General features: G+C 40.5%; 1 protein-coding gene across 2 annotated transcripts in view; it reads right to left on the bottom strand.

The window, feature by feature from the left end:
• IGF1R (insulin like growth factor 1 receptor) overlaps positions 1-22,121 on the bottom strand; it is a 185,274-nt gene that overhangs the window by 136,610 nt on the left and 26,543 nt on the right. For both annotated transcript variants that reach the window (XM_086471912.1, XM_086471913.1), the window contains exon 2: positions 16,689-17,234. In XM_086471912.1, the coding sequence (XP_086328038.1) occupies positions 16,689-17,234 (546 nt within the window). The remainder of the gene's footprint in view (positions 1-16,688; positions 17,235-22,121) is intronic.

Below are 22,121 nucleotides of genomic sequence, written 5' to 3'. Positions count from 1 at the left end.
GACCTTCAATATTCAGACATATAAGAACAAGTTTGGATTAATCTAAATACTATGATATAATTAAAGATTTAAAAATCCTGGAAAAGGGAACAAAAAAAAAATCAGTTTGGAGATTATTCAAAGTATTTTATGTAGAGAACAATAGTAGTAAGTTACCTCACTTCCTTACCTGGGATAGTCACTACAATTTCAAACCCATAACTGTAAATTTCTGTATACAGAAAACACTAAATATCAAACAAGTTGACATGTTTCAAATCATTATCAACAGTGTCTAGCATATAAATTAACACAGACAGAAAGTGTCTACAAACATTTATTTTTTAACTGCTGAGAATACAGTAAATTATTAAATATTTTTTCTCTTTACCCACAGGAAAAAAGCAAGAATACAGAGTGTAAGGAGCATTGCTCAGCATCTTTCTAAAACTAATACACTTAATACACATCAAACGTGCCAGGAGAAAGGGCTTCATCTTGCAGGAAGGTTATCTTTCAAAAATTTAAAAACAAAAACAAAAAACACACAAGAAAAAAAAAAACAACCACCAAATAAAACATTAATCATTTATGTCTGTTGATATTTTAGTGATACCAGTGATCTAATGATCAAGCTTTTGAAAGATATAACAAGATAAAACTAAGTTATTCTTTGAAGAAAGATATGTAAGGCTTCTTTCACAAGCTTCAAAATTATTCACTCCAGCTTTCTGCACTTCGTTTTAGACGCTTAAAAGCAGACAGCATTATTCCCCCCCACCCCCCCAAATCAAAACTTTCCAAATGAGGCATGACAAAACAAGCTGAAGTCCTGAGTTAACTTCATGGCAAGCTACAGGCATGCAAGGGAATGTGTTGAGCCAGTGCAGTTCTCAACAACATTGTTATCAGAGAAAGCGCTGACATCCAACATTTGATCTACCATCAAAACTGAAGTCTACGTTCTCTCTCACCAGTACCTCCAAAACTCATTTGCAGTACAGACTGATCTATGCTTTAACAAGACATATTAGAAAGCAATTAAATTTATTTTCTGGTTGGTTTTTGGACTCAAATAAAACACGTCCCTAGGCTATAACCAGCAAGAGATTCTTCATTTAAAATTAAATTACTGGTTACTTTTCTGCACTCCTTGTTGGGGTTAAAAAGAAAAGAAAAAAGTGCCTGGGGTTCCACAAGGCCCTTCTCCTGCCATAAACCAATCAAAGCTCCATGGCCATTTTCCCACCCAAACAATAAAAGCAATAAACACTATTCAGACATTCCCAAAACTCATGGATTAACAAAAGAGGATGAAGGGCGTGGGGGGTAAAATGAGGTCTGACAACAACAAACCCTGGGGAACGCACAGGACTGGGGAGATTCCATAAACCCAATTACAGCCTCGTGACCCACGCGCAAGGAGAAATTGCTCCCAAGCCCACAAAATTGGAGGGGAGTTTACACGCAGGAAGAGAGCCGGCAACAGCTCTCCATTTTCATCACGAATTTGCGAAAGGCAGCCCAAGCCAGACTCAGCTCAGGTGCTGTTCTGACTGTAACCAGGCAGACGTGGGAGGTGGAAGGGAAGGCAAGGGGAGAGGAAAAGCTCTCCAGTCACGCTGACAAGAGACATCAGCTGTTACAAGCGGGCTGTACCAAGCACGCCGCCAGTGACTGCTTTCCCCCAAAACTGAACTATTGTGGCTGCTGGAGGGGGAGCAACTCTGGAAAGGTGTGCTTCTGAACAGCGCAGCAGCACTTCTGGTGAGGTTGCTCCACCCTGGGACACTAGTGCAGCATCTTTCCCATCTCCCTCTGCTTCCAGGGCAAGATCATCGAGATGTAGATGCTGGTTTTGGAGCTTCCACTGTGAAACACAGCAAAATCAGTGTATACCCCACCGCTGGCTCCAACAGGAGCTGAGTAGGACCCAATTCTGCAGTTAAGCTGGGGGCCGGGGGGTTTCCAGTTACCTGCAGAAATAGATGCAATAATCAAAGGCTCTATGCCTTCCAGGCTCAAAAAAAAAGGAAAAAAAACAATGGAAAGGCCCAGGGAAACTCCTGTTATTTCAACTGGAAGATTAGTTTTAAGGTGCCTGCTTAAATAAATAAATCCAGTGTAATTGGACAATCTAGGAATTACTACTATAGATTAAATAAGCCAGTTTTGGTTGGCCTGCTCTAAACCAACCAATTTAAAAATCAGATATATGAATGGCATAAATAGCCATGTCGAGTGCATCGTCTGTCTTCAAGTACATTATATTAACAAACTAAAATTGTTTAGTTGTTTTTCACACCATGAGACAATGTTTACTCCTGGCAAAATCCTCTGGCCTAGATTTTCAAATAGGACTACTGGTTTCAGGCACCTTGAGCTGTCACACTACCCATCAGAATACTGTGTACCAGAACACTTCTTAAATAAAATCAATCAATCAGGGTATCTCTCACTGAAAAACCCAAACTTCACTGCCCTTTTCTTTTTTTTTTTTTTTTTGAATTACCATATGCTAATAGCCCAAGCAACCTGGTCTAGTGGGAGGGGTCCCTGCCCACAGCAGGGTGGTTGGAACTAGATGATCTTTAAGGTGCCTTCCAACCCAAACCATTCCATGAGTTTTATGATTTTATGGTTCTATGATCCAGAAAGAGCTAGGCCTCTCTGCCAGGAACTGTTCGTAACACATGAAAAATCACTAAAATGAGAATCCAAATATTACGTTACAGTATGACCTCACTGCTTCATATTAAAAAAACCCACCACACTGATGACATAAGGAGTAGGAAACAAGGCAAGTAATCAGCAGCAAGCCTGCAGCACAGTTCTGTAAATGATAGAAAGCTGATATATACAAAAATCTTTGCTATAGATTGGATAGTGTCTTTTATTTTAACAATATTGTCCTGGAAGGGAGCAAGGCACAACATGATGCATTCACAGAGAAGCATTAATTTAGAAGCCCTGGTCTGCAAACTGGTTTTGGCAGAATGTCCAGAGAGTAAGAACACAACAGGAGCAGAAGACGCTTCCACCATGAAAGTTCACTTGATGAGGACAGACCTCTGCAAACTCAGCTCAGCCTATGCTTCACCTGAAGCTGATGATACATGCACCATCGTGACTCAAGCTACCAAATACTTTGCCCACCCAAGACACAGCCCAAAATAGCAGTAGTAAGAGATTTAAGAAAAGGCTTGTGCATAGTAACATGAAAGACTGCTTCTTTGTCATTTCAGGTAGGCAGTAGTCCACAGAGGCAAGCTTTCTGAAGATTGCTTGCACTCTTTGTGTTTTATCAATATCTGCAAAGGCCTCTCACATCGGCTAACCTGGAGATCAGCATCTCCTTTGTTTTGACAGAAGTAACAAGTTTGTCAGTGATACATCATTTAAGAGCTACCCGACAATATAGAATGCAAAGGTTTTGAACTATTACTCTGCTCTGGAGGCTTTCTACAGCTCCAATTCACAAAACACAGTGCTGAAGACAAATCAAACATCCTCTATAACACATGCTACAAAGCAGACCATCTGGACCAGAATATTTCTCCTCTACACTTACTATTTTCTTGCCTAGTCCTATACAATAGGTAGTGAGAAAATAGACTAAAACTTGTCAATAGACATCTTCCAAAGGAAATGCACATAGAGCAGACCGTCAAGAATACTTTCCTCACCTGCAGACAGGACTGCTACAGATCTAAGAGTCATTCAAGTACAGATAATGGTTTATCTGGAAGTCATTTTGAGAAGTAATTCCCCCATATAATTAAGGCAGCTTGTCTCAGGAAGCACTGAGGCAAAGTCAAACAAACAAGTTTGCAATCACTGTCTAACTTGTCTCCATTGCTTGCGTTCAGAACAGAATGGCTTGCTAAACCAGAGTGCCTGGTCCCTGTTTGACTGGTTCATCACTTGCCTCTGGGTGTCCCATTAACTCTCACATCTGCAGCAGCACAAACACTGTGTTTTTATTATTTCTGCTAATCTTATTTTCCATGTATTATGTACAACAGTCTAAGCGTTCATTACTGCAGCATACAGGTAGATTAAACCACACCTGCTTCACAAGAATGCAAAAAAAATTACTAGCACAACAAAGCATTTAACAAGAAAATTAAAAAAAAAAGTTCATATACCTGCTTCACCTAGTTTTACTCAAAAACACATTACTATAATCACATCTGTAGACTCTTCCTCTATTAGTTACTGCAATCACCACACTTCTTCAGTTATCATCTCCTAGAAAGCTATTGTTTGCAGGCTGTCTTTCCAACAGTATGATGACAAGATCTACCTTCTGTACCTGCTCCTCTAGGTAATACAGTTCAAGGTCTCTCTCCAGATACTTCAAATGCTTCATGGCAATGGCCCAAGCTACCTGAGAGATTACCTCTCACTGCTGTGACTGCAACCTCCCACAGCAGCTGATTTGACTACACAGTCATGGGGAACTAATTAAAAAAAAAAATTAAAAATAATTTTTAAAAATATATATTAAAAGCCTAGAAAGTAGAACTTTCATGTAAATTGACCCCAGAAAGTAAAATGACAAACGACCTCACAGCTTCCAAGCTAATGTAGAAACATCTTCCTTTTGCTCCAGCTCTCCTGCAATTATTTTTTCATCCACAAGACACACCCACTCACCCACACAAACCAAAACAAGCCCAACACAAACCCTATAAATTTAATGAAGGAAGGAAGAACGAGCATGAGTTGTTTATTTCTATTTTTAAATACTTGGGAGGTGCCCCAATGCTCCCTGCCTAGATAGATAACTAAGTAGGTGCTCCAGAACAGTGAGATCCAGTGCACGATCTGGCACAAGCAGGCGCATCCAAACAGCAAAACATCAGAGCAGCTCAAAAGGCTATTAAGAAAGGCTTTTGAAATAATTGTTTCCTCTAGGCCAGGACAGACAGTTAACTTGAGGTGTTGTTGCAGAAAATAGAGTGTGTGTATATGTATGTATACATATATAAGTATATACTCAAGCACACCAAAATGCTCTAAGCAGCACTATGGTTTATAAAGAACAAGACAGTCTCCTCCTTGTTCCCACAGTTCATTTCTGCCTCAAGCAAAGTTGGTTGCCACTCTGGTTGCTTTCTCCCTCACCCAAATGGTTTGCATAGCAGATTTGCTGAAACATCAAGTTTTAACTAGGCCCTAATCCTGCTGACTTTTCTCACAAAACTGCTGGAAAGGAATTCCTCCTGGCAGCTGCGCTGCCTCTGCTCATTAGTTTACCAAGCAGCAGCAGAACGAAGTCGACAGGCACATCATTTCTGCGCTGCGGCAGCGAGCGGCAGTAAGGGGCAGGTAGGCAAAGGGAAGGCTCCCAGCTTCTGAAATGCGTGCTGGGAGGGGAGGGCAGAAAAGGCTGAGGTCTTAAAAGGGTGACAGGAGCACGGCTTGCGAGAACCCAGGCAAGTTACTGCCACACTTGCTGCCGTGGCTGGGAACACAAGCCAGGAGGAAACTCCTTTTCCTTCAGCCTTTACCAGAAAGATCTGGAGGTGGGGGTGTCATCGTTTTAGGGTTTAACGCCTGCTTTTAAGGCATTATGTTTAACCAGGCATGGCACAGTTTTCGCACCAATTCTAACGTCTCCCGGATACTAGAAGAATGAGTAGGATAACATTGCAAAATAGCTGTCCACTTGCTCATGACATTCTTTGTCCAGACAGCACCCTCGCATACAGGTCAGATCACGCAGCCCACTCAGCAGACACAGAAAAGCAAACGTTTTTACTTCTTGCTATACAATTTCATTGAAGCAACCTTATTACACATACTGTTTATTAAAGCATGCCTAATGTGAACAAAGTACATCTCTTGGAGGATCTGCACAGAGCTTTGCACCATTTATGATGACTGGTAAGCCCTGTGTTGTACAGCAGTATTTCCCCCTCCTCCCTCATCCCAGGCCAGCTACCACTGTAATAAATATTTAATAAGTAGAGAGGCAAGAAACCTTTACAGCTTGAAGTTTTCAGGTATTACTTGCATGATGTTGAATATTTACCTAACTGGGAAGCATACGGACACTGTACCCAGAGCCCTAACAGCACACCACAGGTACAGCACACTGATCTGAGTATGATCAGAACAGTGCCACGCTACAAAGCAATGCCAGTTCACAAGGCAAAATGTTCCTTTTCGACCAGACAGCCCAGTTCTCAAGTCACAGGAAGCTAGAGGCTGAGACCTGCAATCACCACAGGTTTCAGTGGCCACCACCTTCACTAGGCACTGCCATGGTGAATGATTTCCACTGCATTCCCTACTCCAAAAATGCCCCCTTACTCTCTCTTACTTATATTTCACTTTTCTCCTAAACAGATTATCTGCCACGTGCAGACAATTTCTAACCGTATCAAGAAGCTTCCTAATGGTAGAAAAGAATAAAAATCTTTGCCTAGGAAGAATATTAATTTTTCTATCTGTAAGATATATTCCTGTAATATATTTATATCCTTATATCCTCCTGTAAACAACTTGATCTTAACCAGCCTTTGAATTCAACAAACTCTCTACAGCTGGTTTACTGGAAGGGGTATTTGTTTTCCCTGCCACCATTCCGCATTTTCTGGAGCAAGGTACTGCTGATTATTTTAATTTCTCTTCTACAGAAGAGAAATGGATGCACACAGACAAACAACTGTAGTGAGCAGAAGAGGAAGAACACTTCACCTCTGAATTAAGGATTGGCAGACTGGGTTTTATCTGTAACACCCACTGCAGCATTCTATCCCAGACTCGCAGATCACAAAAGACAGAGCAGACAGTGACTCACTGCAGTTTCAGTTCTGCATGTAGTGCTTCACGTGGACCAGTCAATTCTGATTCTGCCAAACAACCTTCATCAAGCTCTTAAAAAGTAAAGCATCTTCTCCAAGAGAGTTTCTGTTCCTGTGCTGCCTTCATGAGGAAAGCTCCAGAGATAGAAGGGAATTTAGTCAATGTTTCTCCTTTGTGTTGTAATGATTTAAGATTCAATTAATACTACACGGGGAGGCACTAATTCTGAAACACCTGCCTTAGTGATAACCAGATTAAGACCTCCAAACTTGCTCCACTCCTAACACCAACAGCCTGCCAAATGACAGAAGCTGTCAATAACGACCAACTGGAGGCTGGGTTTTCCGTTAAATCCTAGACCACTCTTTAAAGAGGATTCCCCACAAAACAGAAGGGGGGTGGGGGAGTGGGGTGGGGTGTGGAAATCACTTGACAGCTCTGAATTTGTTTAGCCAGAAGTCACAGCTCCTCCTCTGCATGCTTTGAAGGCTGGAGACTGGCAACGATCCTATCAGATCCTTTCAAATCCCTTAAAGGGAAGAGATAAAGCCAAATAAAGGGTAACACCACCCACAGAGACAGAGCTACTCTCTCACTAATCAATACACCGTGAGCACTCGAGAGAACGGCTTGGAGATAGATTTTAGGGCTAAAGGCTGTGCAGGGTGGGGGAAGAAGAGCTGAGCAGCTGGTTTCATTGTGAGAAAAGCCAATAGGTTTGGGGTTTGGTGTGTGTCCTATGTTCCTCCCCAAACAGGGGTCTCTCTGGATTAGTTTGGGCAGCATAAAGCTTCCCAGATGAACACAGAGTGCCTCAGAATTAAGACCATGCTTGTCTGAAATCTAGAGAGAAATCTTCAGACCCGTGTGCCAGCCCAGTAATTAACAAAGGGAAAGACTTTCCTACCTTTTTAATGCCACAGAAACTATTTCAACCACAGAACAAGCAGCTGCTTTTTTTTTTTTACCTTTACACCCCTTCATCACACTCGCATATCGTGACCTATTCGAACCACACTTAAAAGCTCGATCCGAGTGCTCAGTGATACATAACTTCCATTTTAGTGAAACAATCCATCTGCTCCATGTGACTCAGAGCCTGCTTTAAGAATGCAATACTGTTTAGGCCAACGGTTGCACCGCACAAAGTGTTTTGTTCACATGCATTCCTTTGGGATGACAGAGCCTATCCACGGCCCGTAACGGTTGGGGCCTGTGGTTTTTTCCCCCTCATCCGCTGAATGCTGCAGTGACTAAGCTGACAAAAATCCCTAGCCAATTATAAACCCACTTAAAGAGACAGGCAATCCCCCTGCAACCTTCTCTTGCCATCCTATACGGGAAGTTTCTATACATAGAAAAACATCTCCTCCTCCCAAGGCCTGCACCGATATAAAAGACTTTCTCTGCGCACTCAACACTTCAAAGATGCTTCCTAAATGGCATCATTTCCCAAAACTATAACCTTTAATCATCCACATAGATCCCTCACACACCAACCAGAAAAGAAACAAAAAAATAGGAGAAACAGACCCCTCAACCGAGTTACGCTGGTGAAAAGCTAGAGAAGCCATTAACAGAGGGGCAATGAGTATGCTGGGAAGAGATGAGTCTCAAGAGCTATAGAGCACTGTTTATTAAGAAGGGAACAGCTAAGCGCCTATAAACCCAATATGTTGCAACAAGGAAAAAACACATCAGGAAGGTCACACTGGTGTACGAACTACAAGTCTGATCCACCTAAGAGCATAAGCTGAACTTTAACTAGCAACAAGAACTCTGAGTTGCCTCTCGAATCCCTCTGAACATGCAAATCAGCAACCAAATTCCAAAAAACACCAACCTTTCCAAGAGGGATCCTCAAGTCATGTGCTGAATTCATTCTCGCCTACACTGTCAAGGGCTATACAAATGTATTTAATAATTAGCCAGGGCATACAGAACTATGCTTTGGGCAGGTAACTACAAGTTCTCTTTGCCCAGCAAGAAACAGTAAACAAACCAAACCAAACCTGAGAGAATGGCATATGGTTTCCAGCTTTAAAAACCCAGGTTACGGGCATCTCAGACCCCTACCATTTTACGGTGGGCACGCTACTTGCTAAGTCATTTTTAGCGCTCGGCCGATAGCACATGCACATTCCATTCCACAGGCTGAAAACTTTACCGGGGAGGGGGAGGAAGAGACAGTCAGGCTGAGTTCACCTCAGAAGAAAAAGGCAATTCAACAATCTGTATTAACATACTATTATCCAAGCATCTTTTTATTACAAGTTAATTCTCAGACCCATAAACAGACTTGAGAAGGAAATCACACTATTAGTGGGAAGGAAGGCTAAACAAAGGCTGTTTCATCACTGTTTAACACAGAAAAACTTGTTTGCCACATTAAAACAATTTATGAAAATGCTTAAGGACAATTCATTCCTACATTCATGTGTGTGTTTGGGGAAGGAAAAAAAGGAAAATGGCGCCTACTATTTGAAATTTTTGGAGGGCACGAGTCCTATACCCAAGCTTGATACAAAGTTTTATCTTTACTTCTTACAAAAAGTAGAATGGCAAGTTCAGTGAGTTGACTCACATGCCCAGCTCCAAACCTCCTTCAGCCCATTTCAGCCAAATTCAATTGCAGATCAGTCATCACAAAAGACGTATTTCTATACATTCCATGAAAATGGACAGATCTTTTTAGGGTCCCCACCAAGATAAAGAGACTGTGGCTGAAGTTCACCCCTCCCCAGACATCCATACAAGCATTAACTGTCAAAACAGAAATCCCCAGGAAAGCTAGCAACCCACTACCAGCCAGACTCCTTGTGTCGATAACAGTCACAGACACTGTGGAAAACGCTATGCCAGGCAGAGTTTGCCTTCTCCCTGCGACATTTGCAAGAACACAGCAAAAACACAGCTTTCTTCTGGTCTTACACTTGACATTTCCCTGACATTTTCCCTATAACGCTGCTAGCTATTCCCAGCTCCCAGTTGTTTTGCAAATTCATCATAAAATTAAAGTCTTACATTACATGTAATTAACTATACAACTGTCTATTCTATTAACAACCTTTTGTCTAATATATATCAGTGGGGCCTAGAAGTCCATGTTAAGCAGGTTAATCAAAGATTTGGTTCAAGTTTAGATGCATACTTAGTCTCATAGATTTAACATGGCACTGCTGCACACGAAGGTAAAAAAAAAATAATTCTCTAAACAACACATGATCCTCAGTCTCCTCTAAGATGAAAGTAAGTCGCTAAGAACAGCAGAAGTGTTACAAGTAAAACAAAAAGCATTCCATTTCCAATCCTACCTAGCCCAGATTATCCAATTTCTGGAACATTACTAATCTTTGAAAGTATCTTTAGGATGCTACCAAGATTTTTAAGTTTGAAATAAATAAGCAACATCTTCAAAACCTTCACTGAATGAGACTGTACACAATCTTCCCATCCCCCTCTGCTCCACAGCCTCAGGCCCCTTGGCTACAAAGTCCATTCCCTGCTTCCATATAATGAGAGGTTAGACCAGGACTTCTTTTCAAGCACTACACATTAAAAGATCGCACACTATGTAAGTGACAATCTAGTGATGCTTTTGTATCTTCTCGTAAGGAGGACTGGCATTGTTTTTCTTCCCTATCCTTTACCACAGAGACACCGAATGGAGGAATTAACACACATGCAGCCTGTAAAACCAGGGAATGACTGTTTCCTATAAGTGACTTCCAATTATATTTTTATAGTTGTTTTTCTGACAGTGAAGCAGTTGCTTGGCATAAGACAATTCAAGTAAATCCATATTGTAGTAGCAATAAAGATTATTTGGGATTTCAAAGTTTCATGAGGCAAAAATCTGAAGCCATGGCAGACAGGCACAGTCTGGATCTGGAAGGGCTTTCTGTCCAGCCAGGTTCCAATCACAGCACGCTCTTGTGTTCAACTGCAAGTAAAAGATGCATTTACATAAACCACAAAAAACTCTGCCTCCACTTCCCAGCTTGAGTAAATTTGTTGTCGGGTTAACTTTAGACCTGCTAATCCTCATTTTTTCTTAAATCAGAATGGTCTCTATGCAAAGTAGCATTTATATTAGTCAGAATGAATGAGCATATACATTTAACCACCCTGATTACCACTTATAAGGTGTTGTACTTCCACTGAAATCATGGCGACATTTACTGTACCATTCTGCAACACATGGATTACCCCTCCTCATTATCAGAAACAATACCAAAATAAGTAAATTCCTCCAGTAGCATGGATGGTCACTAGGATACGGCTACACATCATCTGGTGTACATAAACACACCTCTGGACTGACAAAAGAGAAAGCAAGTCAAAGCAAGTGTAAAATACGATGGTTTGTAAGGAGAAAAGTGTGTGCATACATGTGAGTAGAAAAGACACAAGATACTCTCAAAAGCCCTAAGAACACTTCTAACTCCTTTTACTCTTTATTCTAAACAGTGGGGAAAAGCTCTAAATTTTTTGAAGTATTTTTTAAAAGTTTTTAACCTGTGGCAAAGTGTCATTGATGGACCTAGTTAATTGCATCAAGTCTTCTAATATGGTAAAACAAAACTCCAAAATTTGAAATCCTCTCAAAACCACTACACATCTCTGTGCCAAAAGAAATTAGGAAGCCAAGAGGAGTATCCAACATTAGCACTTAGTTTTTGGTGACCAGTGCAGGCTGCAAGATTCAAGATAGTCTTCACAGGTTATGGCATTTTGCAACAGAACAAAGAAAAATAGCAAGTATACATTTGTTTAATTTTAGCTCTTTTCTCAGAATATAAACCACTGCTACAGTAATTAACTGCAGATTGGCCTCAACTGCTCTGCGGCCATTCCAGCTTACTAATTAAATACGCTCTCACAGCCATAATAAAAATTCTGGGAAACCTCTGGCTGAAGAGCAGGCTTCTCAGCAGGGGAGCAAAAGTCAGGAAAAAACTTCATTCAGAACGAAAACACTAACAAAATTTTTTTTAACATGCTCCAGATTTTTCTATACTCGGTGACACCACCCTGTGCCTTTTACAATTTATTTTTTTTTGTCCACCGTTCTGTTTATTCCTTTCAGAAAATGTTTATTTGCTGGAGAGTTCGCATACCAACCAAACGGACATCCAGCCTGTCCACTTCAAAATACGTTCAGGTTTATATGATACCTTTTTTTAACCCAAAAAAGACAGGATTGGCGTTACACAGACTAACCTCACTTAACATTATAACACATCAAATTTGCTTGTTGCAAGAGTAAAACTTTTCAAGCATGTCGTCTTCTGCTGGCACATGCAATTTCTACTACAGTTCAGGGTTTAAGAAAAAAACACCAAAAAAAAAACTTAAATGAAGCAGCAAACAGAAAAAAGCATGCAGATGTAACTTAAAGCAAAACAAGTGCAATTCAATGTGGCACCTCTGGCTCCCAACTTCTTCCTCTCTGCATCTACACAGTTCACGTACGTTCAGTATTTCTAAAGGACAGGGGAATATAGTGAATACTACTCAGAAAGGGGAAAACAAGGAGAAGAGAAGGGGAAAAAAAAAAAAATCCCAGCACATGGTTTTCACCACTACTCTGCTGAATCAACAGGGAGCAGATTCCCAGATGGCGTACACTGGTAAGTACTGCACAAGTCAATGAAGCTATGTCAAACGATACCACTCAACTGCATTATCTTTTGAGCTCCGTGTAAACAAACAGGAGCAGATTCCGAATATTTGTGAGAATACATCATGTTACTGTCTCCATATGTTTAAACATTTTAGTAGAAGGTACATATGGACCATTCTTCCCACTCACTGTCATTCTCTCCCTCCTGTTCCTCATTCCCCACATACACCATATCTTTTCAGGCCACTGTCAAACCAATTCAAAAAGGAATAAGGATACATTTTCATTAAAAACATTTTGTGCTTAGCTGCCATCTGCTTCTTTATCAGTCTCCAAATCCTCACATGCCTTTTCCATGGTTCTCAGTTTCACACATTCGGAAGCTGAAAGTTTTCTTCTGTTGTATTGTGAAGCGCAGTCTACGTGAGCTATTGTTTTTCATGTCAAATTCACCCCTTTTGAAACAAGTGCTTAATGCTTAAGGCCCTACTCCATGTTCTCTCTACGATGTCAATTTAAACCTAATTTTTTTTATGTCAGTGGCAAATCTAATCTTAAAGGTCCCTCATGCACTTCAGACACTCACCTTCACTGTTTTTATGGGAAGCATAATCCCCATATTTCTTCCCCTTTGTGCAGCACTGTAATTTGCTCTCTCACAAAGGGAAGACTTGGACTTCCAGACTGTGCTCTTGTCCTCTCACACAGAAGCTGCAGTTGAAGCCGTTACCCCTTCATAGCGGGTATTAATAGCTTGTCCTCCCCATAATCAGACCCCTAGTCTCTCTTTCATCTGAGTAGGAAAGGAAGGGTTTCAGCTAATAGTTGACAGAGAACATTGCCAACTTAACTGGGGGGTGGACGGAGACTGGATGAAGTTAAAAAGAAAGAAAAAACCACCCATACACAATTCATCTCATGTATGGATCACTGCTAGTTTTGCTATTACTTTCCCAGAGAAACAGTTTGCCTTAGTTCATTTCTTATGGCCCCAGAAAACACAAAAGTGTCTTAGGAAGCATTAGGGACTTGTTCGAAAAACACCACAAAGGTCATGGTAGACAAGTGATCCTAAACTTCCAGGAAGGCTTTCAAGGTTGTAATTTACATTTGGCTTCTGCAGGCTTACAAAGGCCTAGTGACTAAGGCAGCTGACCTCAAAACTTAGTCATCAGCAAAAGGAATATAGAAAACAACAAAAAGTTTTCATTACACTATACCAATGGACAGGCAAAGCAAGCATGTCAGAGACTAGTCTTTCAAGGGGTACAGCAGGAACAGTTTTTCTGGTTCTCCCATCAATCCCTGAGCAAGATGCAGGCAGCTTCCATACATGTTTCCAGCAGACACATCTGCCAGGAAAAAAAAAAAAAAAAAGGCACAACAACAAAAGGCTGTAATCTTATTTGTATGTCTGGATGCTCAGTTTTTATCTTTTCCATCTCTACCTGTGCCCCGAAGCACAACCACTGATGCAAACAACTCCAGTACTCTCCTTTTATCTTGAGGGATTCTTCTACATGGACCTGCAACCCAAGTGAAGTACAGCTGGCATTTGATATGCCAAAAGAAAAGTAGGTGCAAGTCGGAGATGACAGCATGCCAAACCCAACACAGTATGCTGCAGCTCCAAAGGGAGCAAACTAGTAAGGCTGCTGCTGCCTTGGGGCACTTGAAGGTAAAGGAATGTACACTACATAGAAACCAGGGCAACAAAACTGGCAGAGAAGCCACTCACACTCTACAGTGAACCTTAAAAAACAAAACAAAAATTTTAAAAGTTACAGCTTCTTTGTAGCTTGTTCTACTATACAAATGTCAACGGATTATTCAAAGTCAAACACAGCATATCCTTCCCTCTCTCCTCCCTCAACAAGTTATATTGAAGGAAGCACAGTGTTCTTCCTTTGTTTGTGAGCAAGAGAAAGATGGAAAAAAACAACTTCCACTCAACAGCAAAACTAAACAGAAGCCAGGCTACTTAAAGTACTAAGTGTTCCCACACAACATTTACCCACCAACTTCAGATCTTTCAGCATAAAACCTAAACAAGGGACAAAAGAGATTTAATATACACTCCTCCACAGATCCAGAGAGAAGAAAAATAAAAAGGCATAAAGGAACCCTGAGTGATAGACAGCCTTTTCAGTTTAACATTACTGTGACGCACAAGGAGAGTGTCAGGGTTAAATTAGATACTACACTAGAAAAATATGCCGTGGAAAATAACATAGGTCTCATATCTCTACTGGTAGGAAAACACAGACTGAAACACTCAGCAACTTAAAAGTCCTTGCTTCTATTCTTTTCCATTTCTTGTGTAATTTTGTACTGCAAGGGTCCTCTCCAGATCAGCAGTTCATTACCAAAGCGTCCAATCAATCTAGCAGGAAAGACAAAAAGCTTCCTTTTGAACAACTGCATTTATACTTCCCCTGTTATTCTTCAGAACAGAAGTACTTTTGGGTTGGATATTTTTGTTGGTTTTTTGTTTTGTTTTAGATGAACGGCTGACAAATTTTTATTAAAGTCCTCTTCCTCAAAGTCAGTGGCTTACCATGACCAACAGATTAAACAGGTCCAACTTTTCTCACTCTCTTTATCAATTAGAACTCGATCATTTCTTTATACGCTCTGCATCCCAAGATACTATAAACCTACATTGTTTTTCCACAGTATAACGCTCTTAACAAGCCTTTCACATCTCTTTTCCAACACTTGCTTTCTTCTTCACAATCTCCCACAAAAGGAAGGTGAAAGCATATAGGACAAGAAAAACATTACCTACATCCTTGTCTTAAAAGTGCTGCCATCGTAACTATGACCTCACTTTATTTAAGCAGGTTTCTTCTCACGTGCATTTGGGATCCAAATTATTTTAACATTGCCCTAGAATCCAACAAGCTTTTTGTGCACATTACTTCTGTCTATTCCAAACAGCCAGAGCACACAAGAGAAAGCAAGTAAGTTGTTGTACTATTAAATACACTCTCGTTACATCCATTCAAACCACTAAAGACAGGAATCACCTAGGTCACCCTCTGTAGACAACAGAGTTACACTCTTTTAATGAAGACATAAATTTGGCCTGCAGAAGCCTAATGACTCATAGCAACACGTGGTAAGAAAGCAATGCAGCTCACTTCCCTCACCTTGGACAAATCACAGTCTCCCAGCAACAGGCTGAGGGGGTTTCTTTTCTTTGTTTAAAAACAAACCTTGTTTCCTGTCGGAAGTATTGATAAAAGCAGAGCCCTACAAATGCCTTTTTTCAGAGATATTTTTGGCATGTGTTGACTGAAACCTCCCTACAAGGTATTTTCATTTCAGTTCTAACCGAACACGAGGCGTTCAATTCTCTCACACTGCGGTGTTTCGTCTCATATAGGAGCTTTGGTCAAGACCATAAGTGGAATTCATGAACTGTTCCTCCCCGTGACGACTGCTTGTAATTAAGCCCTACTGACACTGCAGGGTTCAGCTTTCGTAAAGTTACAGGATGAACTCAAAAAGCCTGCCATGTAATCATGTTATCTGAGTAAACCATGTATGTTTACTCTATTTTTAAAAAGTGAGAAGAGATCAGGTTTTGTTTTTGCTAATACTTGCTATCAGAAAGACATAAACCCCGTCATGCCAGATAAGAACAAAACGGGCAAGGATAATTTCACCGAGAGTCAAGATACCCACTGACTCTTTGGCACGCACTGTACTGTAAAAACTGGTTTCAATAACAAAGTACTTGCGTACACCATTTACCATTACAGGAATTTCTGAAGGTGCATGTCAAGGGAGGCAAAAAACAAAGTCAAAGCCCAGTTAACAGCTTCAGTACGGCTCTGACTCTGACACACACACAACGTCACTTCAGCAAGGAGGAGATGGCATTCAACAGCCACCTCCTGCTGAAGTCTTCAAGGGAGGTAAGACTGGTTCCAGCTTTGCTGTAATGGCTTCAGCTCTACATTTACTTTGCATCTTTTCCATGAGGAAGTAACCCAGAAAGCTGGTGGGGTTTTGGTGTGTTTTGCTGGTTTTGGTGGGGGGATTTTGCCCCATTCCCGCTTTTTTTTTTTTTAAATCAAGTGAGACGATGTTTTACTGGTTGGAGAGGAATCTATTGCATGGTAAGTGGATAACTTGTTAGGCAGCCTACACACAAAAAGAATAAAAGTTCAAGTTGCTAAAAAGCTTAAAATAAAACCACAAAACTAAACCTTTACTTCAGAAAGAGGTAACAAAACCACACTATCTACTCAAATCTTACTTTTCTGGCAGTGGTTGGTGGTCCAGCAGCGGTAGTTGTATTCATTGTTAATAGATGTCTTCTCACACAACGGCTTCTCTTCCATTGTTCCTGGACACAAGTCCCCACATTCCTTTGGAGGTTTATTCCCAACGATGTAGTTATTGGACACTGCATCTAGGATGAGAGACCAGTCCACTGTGGAGAGGTAACACAGGTCAGAGTTCTTCTCAATCCGTATGGCCCCGCGGGTTATGTTCCTCAAGTTGTGAAGCCCAATCTCTTTAAGATTTGTCATTTCAAAGATAACCAAGGCATAGTTATAGAAGAGGTTCCTCCCACGAATGACTGTGAGGTTGGGGAAGAGATCGCTGAGGCTTTCCAAGCCTGCCACACGGAACAGCAGCAAATAGTCAGTTATGACAGTGAGCTTTGGGAAGCGGAAGTTGCGGTAATCCTCTGCTTTAGAGATGAGCAGAATTTGCAGGAAACCCTCAATTACCGTACAGTTCTCCAGGCGTTTCAGCTCATGGATATCATTGCGAATGTCAACATTTGGCCCGCAAACTGAAAATGTAAAAAAAAAAAGGGAAGTTAGTAAATAAGGCATCTTTAAGTCTTTTGAAATTGGAATGCAAGTAGGACACTGATGGCCATGAACTTTTTAACTTCTTAATTACGTTGAAATGTTAAACTAAGAAATGAGTACTTGATTTACACCTACATTGCCTATTCATTTCATTTAACCTATCACTGTAAACACTACCAGGACCAACACACAGTTGCAAGCTGTCTGTATTCTGCAGCAAACAGAAACGTTGTTTTACTATTGCTGTTGGAAAGAGCTGCACTGGACTAAGGAATATAAAGATAAACCAAATGCATTTGCACACCCTGCTTCAAATTACACCATGACATGTGTGACCAAACTACGGGCTCAGCCACATGACTTCAAACAAGTCAGGTAATACAGAGAGTGACCCACTGGTCATCAAGTCACTAATTTACCCCCCCACCCCCCTTAAGACACATGCACATAAAAGGGAACACTTCCCAGAAAATTACAACTTATTTCTCAAATCACTCTTTCTTCCCAGGGTCACAAGCCAAACTCGCCCCAGTTCTTGAATGCTGGTCTTGCGTAAGATGAGCAACAACACAAAACCCATGGAAAGCTGGTCAGCACTTCCTGCACTGTGACTGGGAAGAAAAGTGCTTGAACTTGTAGCTAATGCACTGAATTCCTGTTTGCATGTTCCAGCAAACCAAGTTTCACTGATTTTGGCACCAAGATACAAAAAAGTTTCTTGAGTTCTAAGAAACACAGGATAAATTTATTTACAAGTACACACAACAACACAGTGAGGAATTTCCCTTGAAAACAGCAGACTGAACTCAATGCACTCTCAAGAAAACAATGACCAAAAGGATTATTCCCTAATAAATACATATATTAAGTCTTTCCTTATTAGACACATACCACAATAAAACACTTTAAGGGGCTGGAAGAAAAGCGTACTAACAATGTAATAATTAGATACATAAAATGCACTTCTATGTAAACTAAAGAACTATGGAGTGTAGAGAGCTGTTGTTCTTAGAAATCCTCAAGAGTTGGTCTTCTGTGGAAAACATGGAAAAAAGATTCCTCGGAACAGATCGTAAGTTGCTTGTAAGCAGACAAAGTAAAATGCCAATTTATTTAAGCAACCAAAAACTTAAATAAACCCCAAGCAACTCAATTTTGTGGAACAGTTCTCTTTTTTATGCATGCTAGGCTTAATTATTTTAACAATATCTTTTCCTCAGACAAGAAAAGGTCTAAACAAACACTGGAGCCAAAAAACTTAAATTCTAACCCAGACAAATTGTCCAGAGATTCAGAAACTGCGCTGACAATAGAAAGCAGTCCTTCCATCCCACAACACTTATCTAAGGCTAATAACTTAAGCTAACAAAGGATCCAGAACATGAGCATGCTAAAACCACAGCAACTCTAATATCCGACACTGACTTAAAGACTTTTAAGTCTCTAAAAGACTAAAGGACTTTCATGTTAGGACAACATAAAAAAACAACAGGGTGAGATCTTTGTTAAGAAACAGATGTTTTCTACGCTAACAATTACCTAATCTTCCTTCTGTAAAGATCCAAGCTGAAAGCAGAGGCTATTAAAATAGGACTTGCTGCACTAGAAGCAGCTATGTGCAAGAAAGCTCATTCCCTAAACCTTAAGAAAACAAACAAACAAACAAACAAAAACACCCCACCACCAAAACTAATGTACCAACAGTAACACTCGGCCATCACGACCAGTGAGACAGAAAAATCCCCATTTTAGTATATACTGGCTACAGAACAATTGCATGCTACTGCCTGGAACACGCGTCAAGGCTTCAGCTTCAGGAAAACATCTGGAAAGGTGACTGGGTTGGCATCGCCCTGCTTTAGAAGCCAGATGGGAGAGGGAGAATGTTAAAGAACTCCAAGCTAGCAGATCTGGTAAGAGAGGTACTGGTCATGTGCAGCAGCGTGGGCTTCTCTCCTGAATCTGAGGAAAGACAACCTCAACCCGGATTGAATTCCTTTAATAAGCTGGTACCCACAGCTTGCTTTTAACTTCTGAAATTTTCTTCCAAAGCAACCAGCCCTCCACCTGCCCTCACAGGACAGTGCCCTCTGCCCAAAGCACAGCCCGACGATAACATGAGCATATTTACACTGTGACACTGGACTTCTCTTTTTCAGAAAAAGTCAGAACACATAGCGTTTTTCCAATTACACTATTTTGGTTAGTCTCTACCTGCTGGCAGGACAAGGTGAACAAGGTTCCTGTTATGGCAAAGCAAAAGTAGCAACATTTATTTTACTGTCATAAAATTTTAGAAAGCGTAACTGCTCCAAGCCCTTTATTTTGTTAAAGAAATAAAATTTGCACTTGCGCTGACATTTTGTAGGCAAGGTTCCAGAGTGATGGGTTTAAAAACAGCTGAGTTACAATACCCTAAAGAACAATTTGTAAGAGAAATGGCAGCAACCGCTAACTAAAGCATTATATAGCTGTTCATGCGTCTATTCTGAAGCTGGGCTTTAAAAGCCATATTGCTTTTAGCTTTATGTTTGTTTCAGCTTGAAAGTTACTTAATTTTAGCTATTTAATGCTTTTATAAATCAATGAGTTTTCTAGAACTTTATGGCTAAAGTATGCACTCACTTGCCTCAATTATGAAACATCACTCCCTTAACATGGAAAAGGATAAAGTCCAGTGGGCGCCAACATTAGAAACTGATTACAGATGAGCGTGCTGTTGACATTCTTGATTTAAGAACTTATTAGTCCATCTAGCGAGTTATATTTTGCAGAACTTCATGCATATAATGAGAATTACAGAGATGCAAACACGAACTAGGGCAAGTACCTTGGTCCAGACTGACATTTGGAAAAAACAGTTCAAATTAAAGCAGATTCTCTTTTTTCTTTAAGAAATTTCTTTAAAGTTCACATTGTTCATGAAAGTTAATTATATCACAATGCATCATCTTTTTCTCACGTTTTTCTTGCTGCCCTGAAAAGGATTATATGAAAAACAAATTCATCAGAGCTCAAAGTCAACTACATTTTCCATCTGGCTGTGCTGTGTTTTCTTTGGATCCCATTTTAGAGAAAGCATATATGGACTTAACAATATAAACTGGTCTGTCAGAAACAATGAAGTGCACATAAAATGCTCTTTAGAGCATTTATATTCCATTTAACAGTTTTTGATATTCCAGCTTATAGAGCTTTTTTTATTATGACTAGTATAACTTACTAGTTCATTTCCAATTCTGAATTGCACATGTAACAAAGGTATGTATTTACTCTGCTCGCTGACAGAATACACAAATGCAACATCTGTTTATTAACCTGCCCCAATAGTTTTGGGTAGATTAGAAACACCCAGGATAATTACCAATAGTCAGATTCACGCTGCTTTCATTTAGCTGCTTACAGATTTCCAATCCTTTCCTTAAACTGCCTATCATGTCTCAGACTTACTCTAAACTAAGGGCCTAATTCTGAGTGAGAAATTAGTTCTTTAAAGAAATACATATTTATTTGTTTAAAGTTAACTTCCCAATACAGTAAAATACCAAAGATAAGCAGTGTATTCTTTACCTAGACGAACACAAACGCCTCCCTGGAAGCAGAGCTTTAGTCCAAAAGTACTGAGCTTCACCTACTAACCAACAAGAAGCCCAACTGTGCTCTTTTTTTCCCCAGGAGCACCCCAGGGGCAAGCTGCAGGGCATGTAGATTTCCAAAGGTAACAGAAAAACCCACTCCACACTACAGTCTGAGGACCTGCAGCCCATTCCTCGTCAGAGGACAGATCCAAGCCTGATCACGTAACTGAAAGGGGGTCAGTGAACTACCAGGAAAAATGATTGCACGTAACAGGTTCATAAGATGAGAGTAATTAATGCGACAGGCAGCCTATTCCTTGATCTGGCAGAATCTCCTGGCAAGTCTCCTTTGCAAGTGCTGCTCCAGGCTGGGACAGCAAGGAGCAGAACAGAGGCTGTGAACACAGACACACCGCACAGCACACGGGCAGTGAGCTGACACTACTGCGTACACACAGACTGGGCAGGCTAACGCAAAGCTGTGTGTGACACAAAGAGCTCACCGTACAGCGATTCAGTAGTTTCTTCTCGGTCTTAACTATGATTTGCTAATGCTCATTTTGATCATAAAAAACATTTTGACATGGAGGAGAACCTTGCCACCTTGAGAAACGCCTGCTATTTAATCATCATCTGTCATCAAATAATCATTTACTTCATGCAGCAAGTCTTTATTCTTTTTATATACCCACTCGTTATTTCAGGTCACTAGCTACTCCTAAACAGACTTCCCTGTTAGCCTTCAGTATTTCGAAGAAACCATTATTTTTGCAAAATGGCATGCTACAGAAGACAAATCAGCAGAAAGCCTGCTGTTTAACATTCAGCCTACGATACAACTTCTGCTTGCTACAGCATGTCACAGCTGTACATATATTCATTGCAGTTAATTCATTATCAATACTAAGGTCTTCAAGGGCAGGATTGACAGTTCACACATTCACCGATTTTAGTAATGAGAAGAATTAATTTCCTACAAGAAACCATTTCAGTCATGGTGTAGTTCTTGCTTCCAAATTTTGTATTTCTCCCAGTTACTCCATTTGGAAGTTTTAAAGAAACACAACTGTTTAGGTTTTTCTTGGGAAAAAAAAATACACACCTTCACATTTTAAGCCTTGCCTTTGGCCCTTTACTTTTTTGGGCAATGTTAAAAGGTTGTACTACGCTGAATGGTCTCAGTATCCTCTCAACCAGCTTGAAGTTAAAGATGGAGCACCCATCACTCTCTGGCTCTCTCAACAGCAAAGTCTTAGACAAAGCAGCACCAAGACAGCTCTGAGTCAC

The sequence above is a fragment of the Leptosomus discolor genome, chromosome 11 (assembly GCF_034619465.1).
Source record: "Leptosomus discolor isolate bLepDis1 chromosome 11, bLepDis1.hap2, whole genome shotgun sequence".
NCBI lineage: Eukaryota > Metazoa > Chordata > Aves > Leptosomiformes > Leptosomidae > Leptosomus > Leptosomus discolor.
Note: the sequence above shows the minus strand (reverse complement) of the source record. Positions and strands in the feature narration are given on the sequence as shown.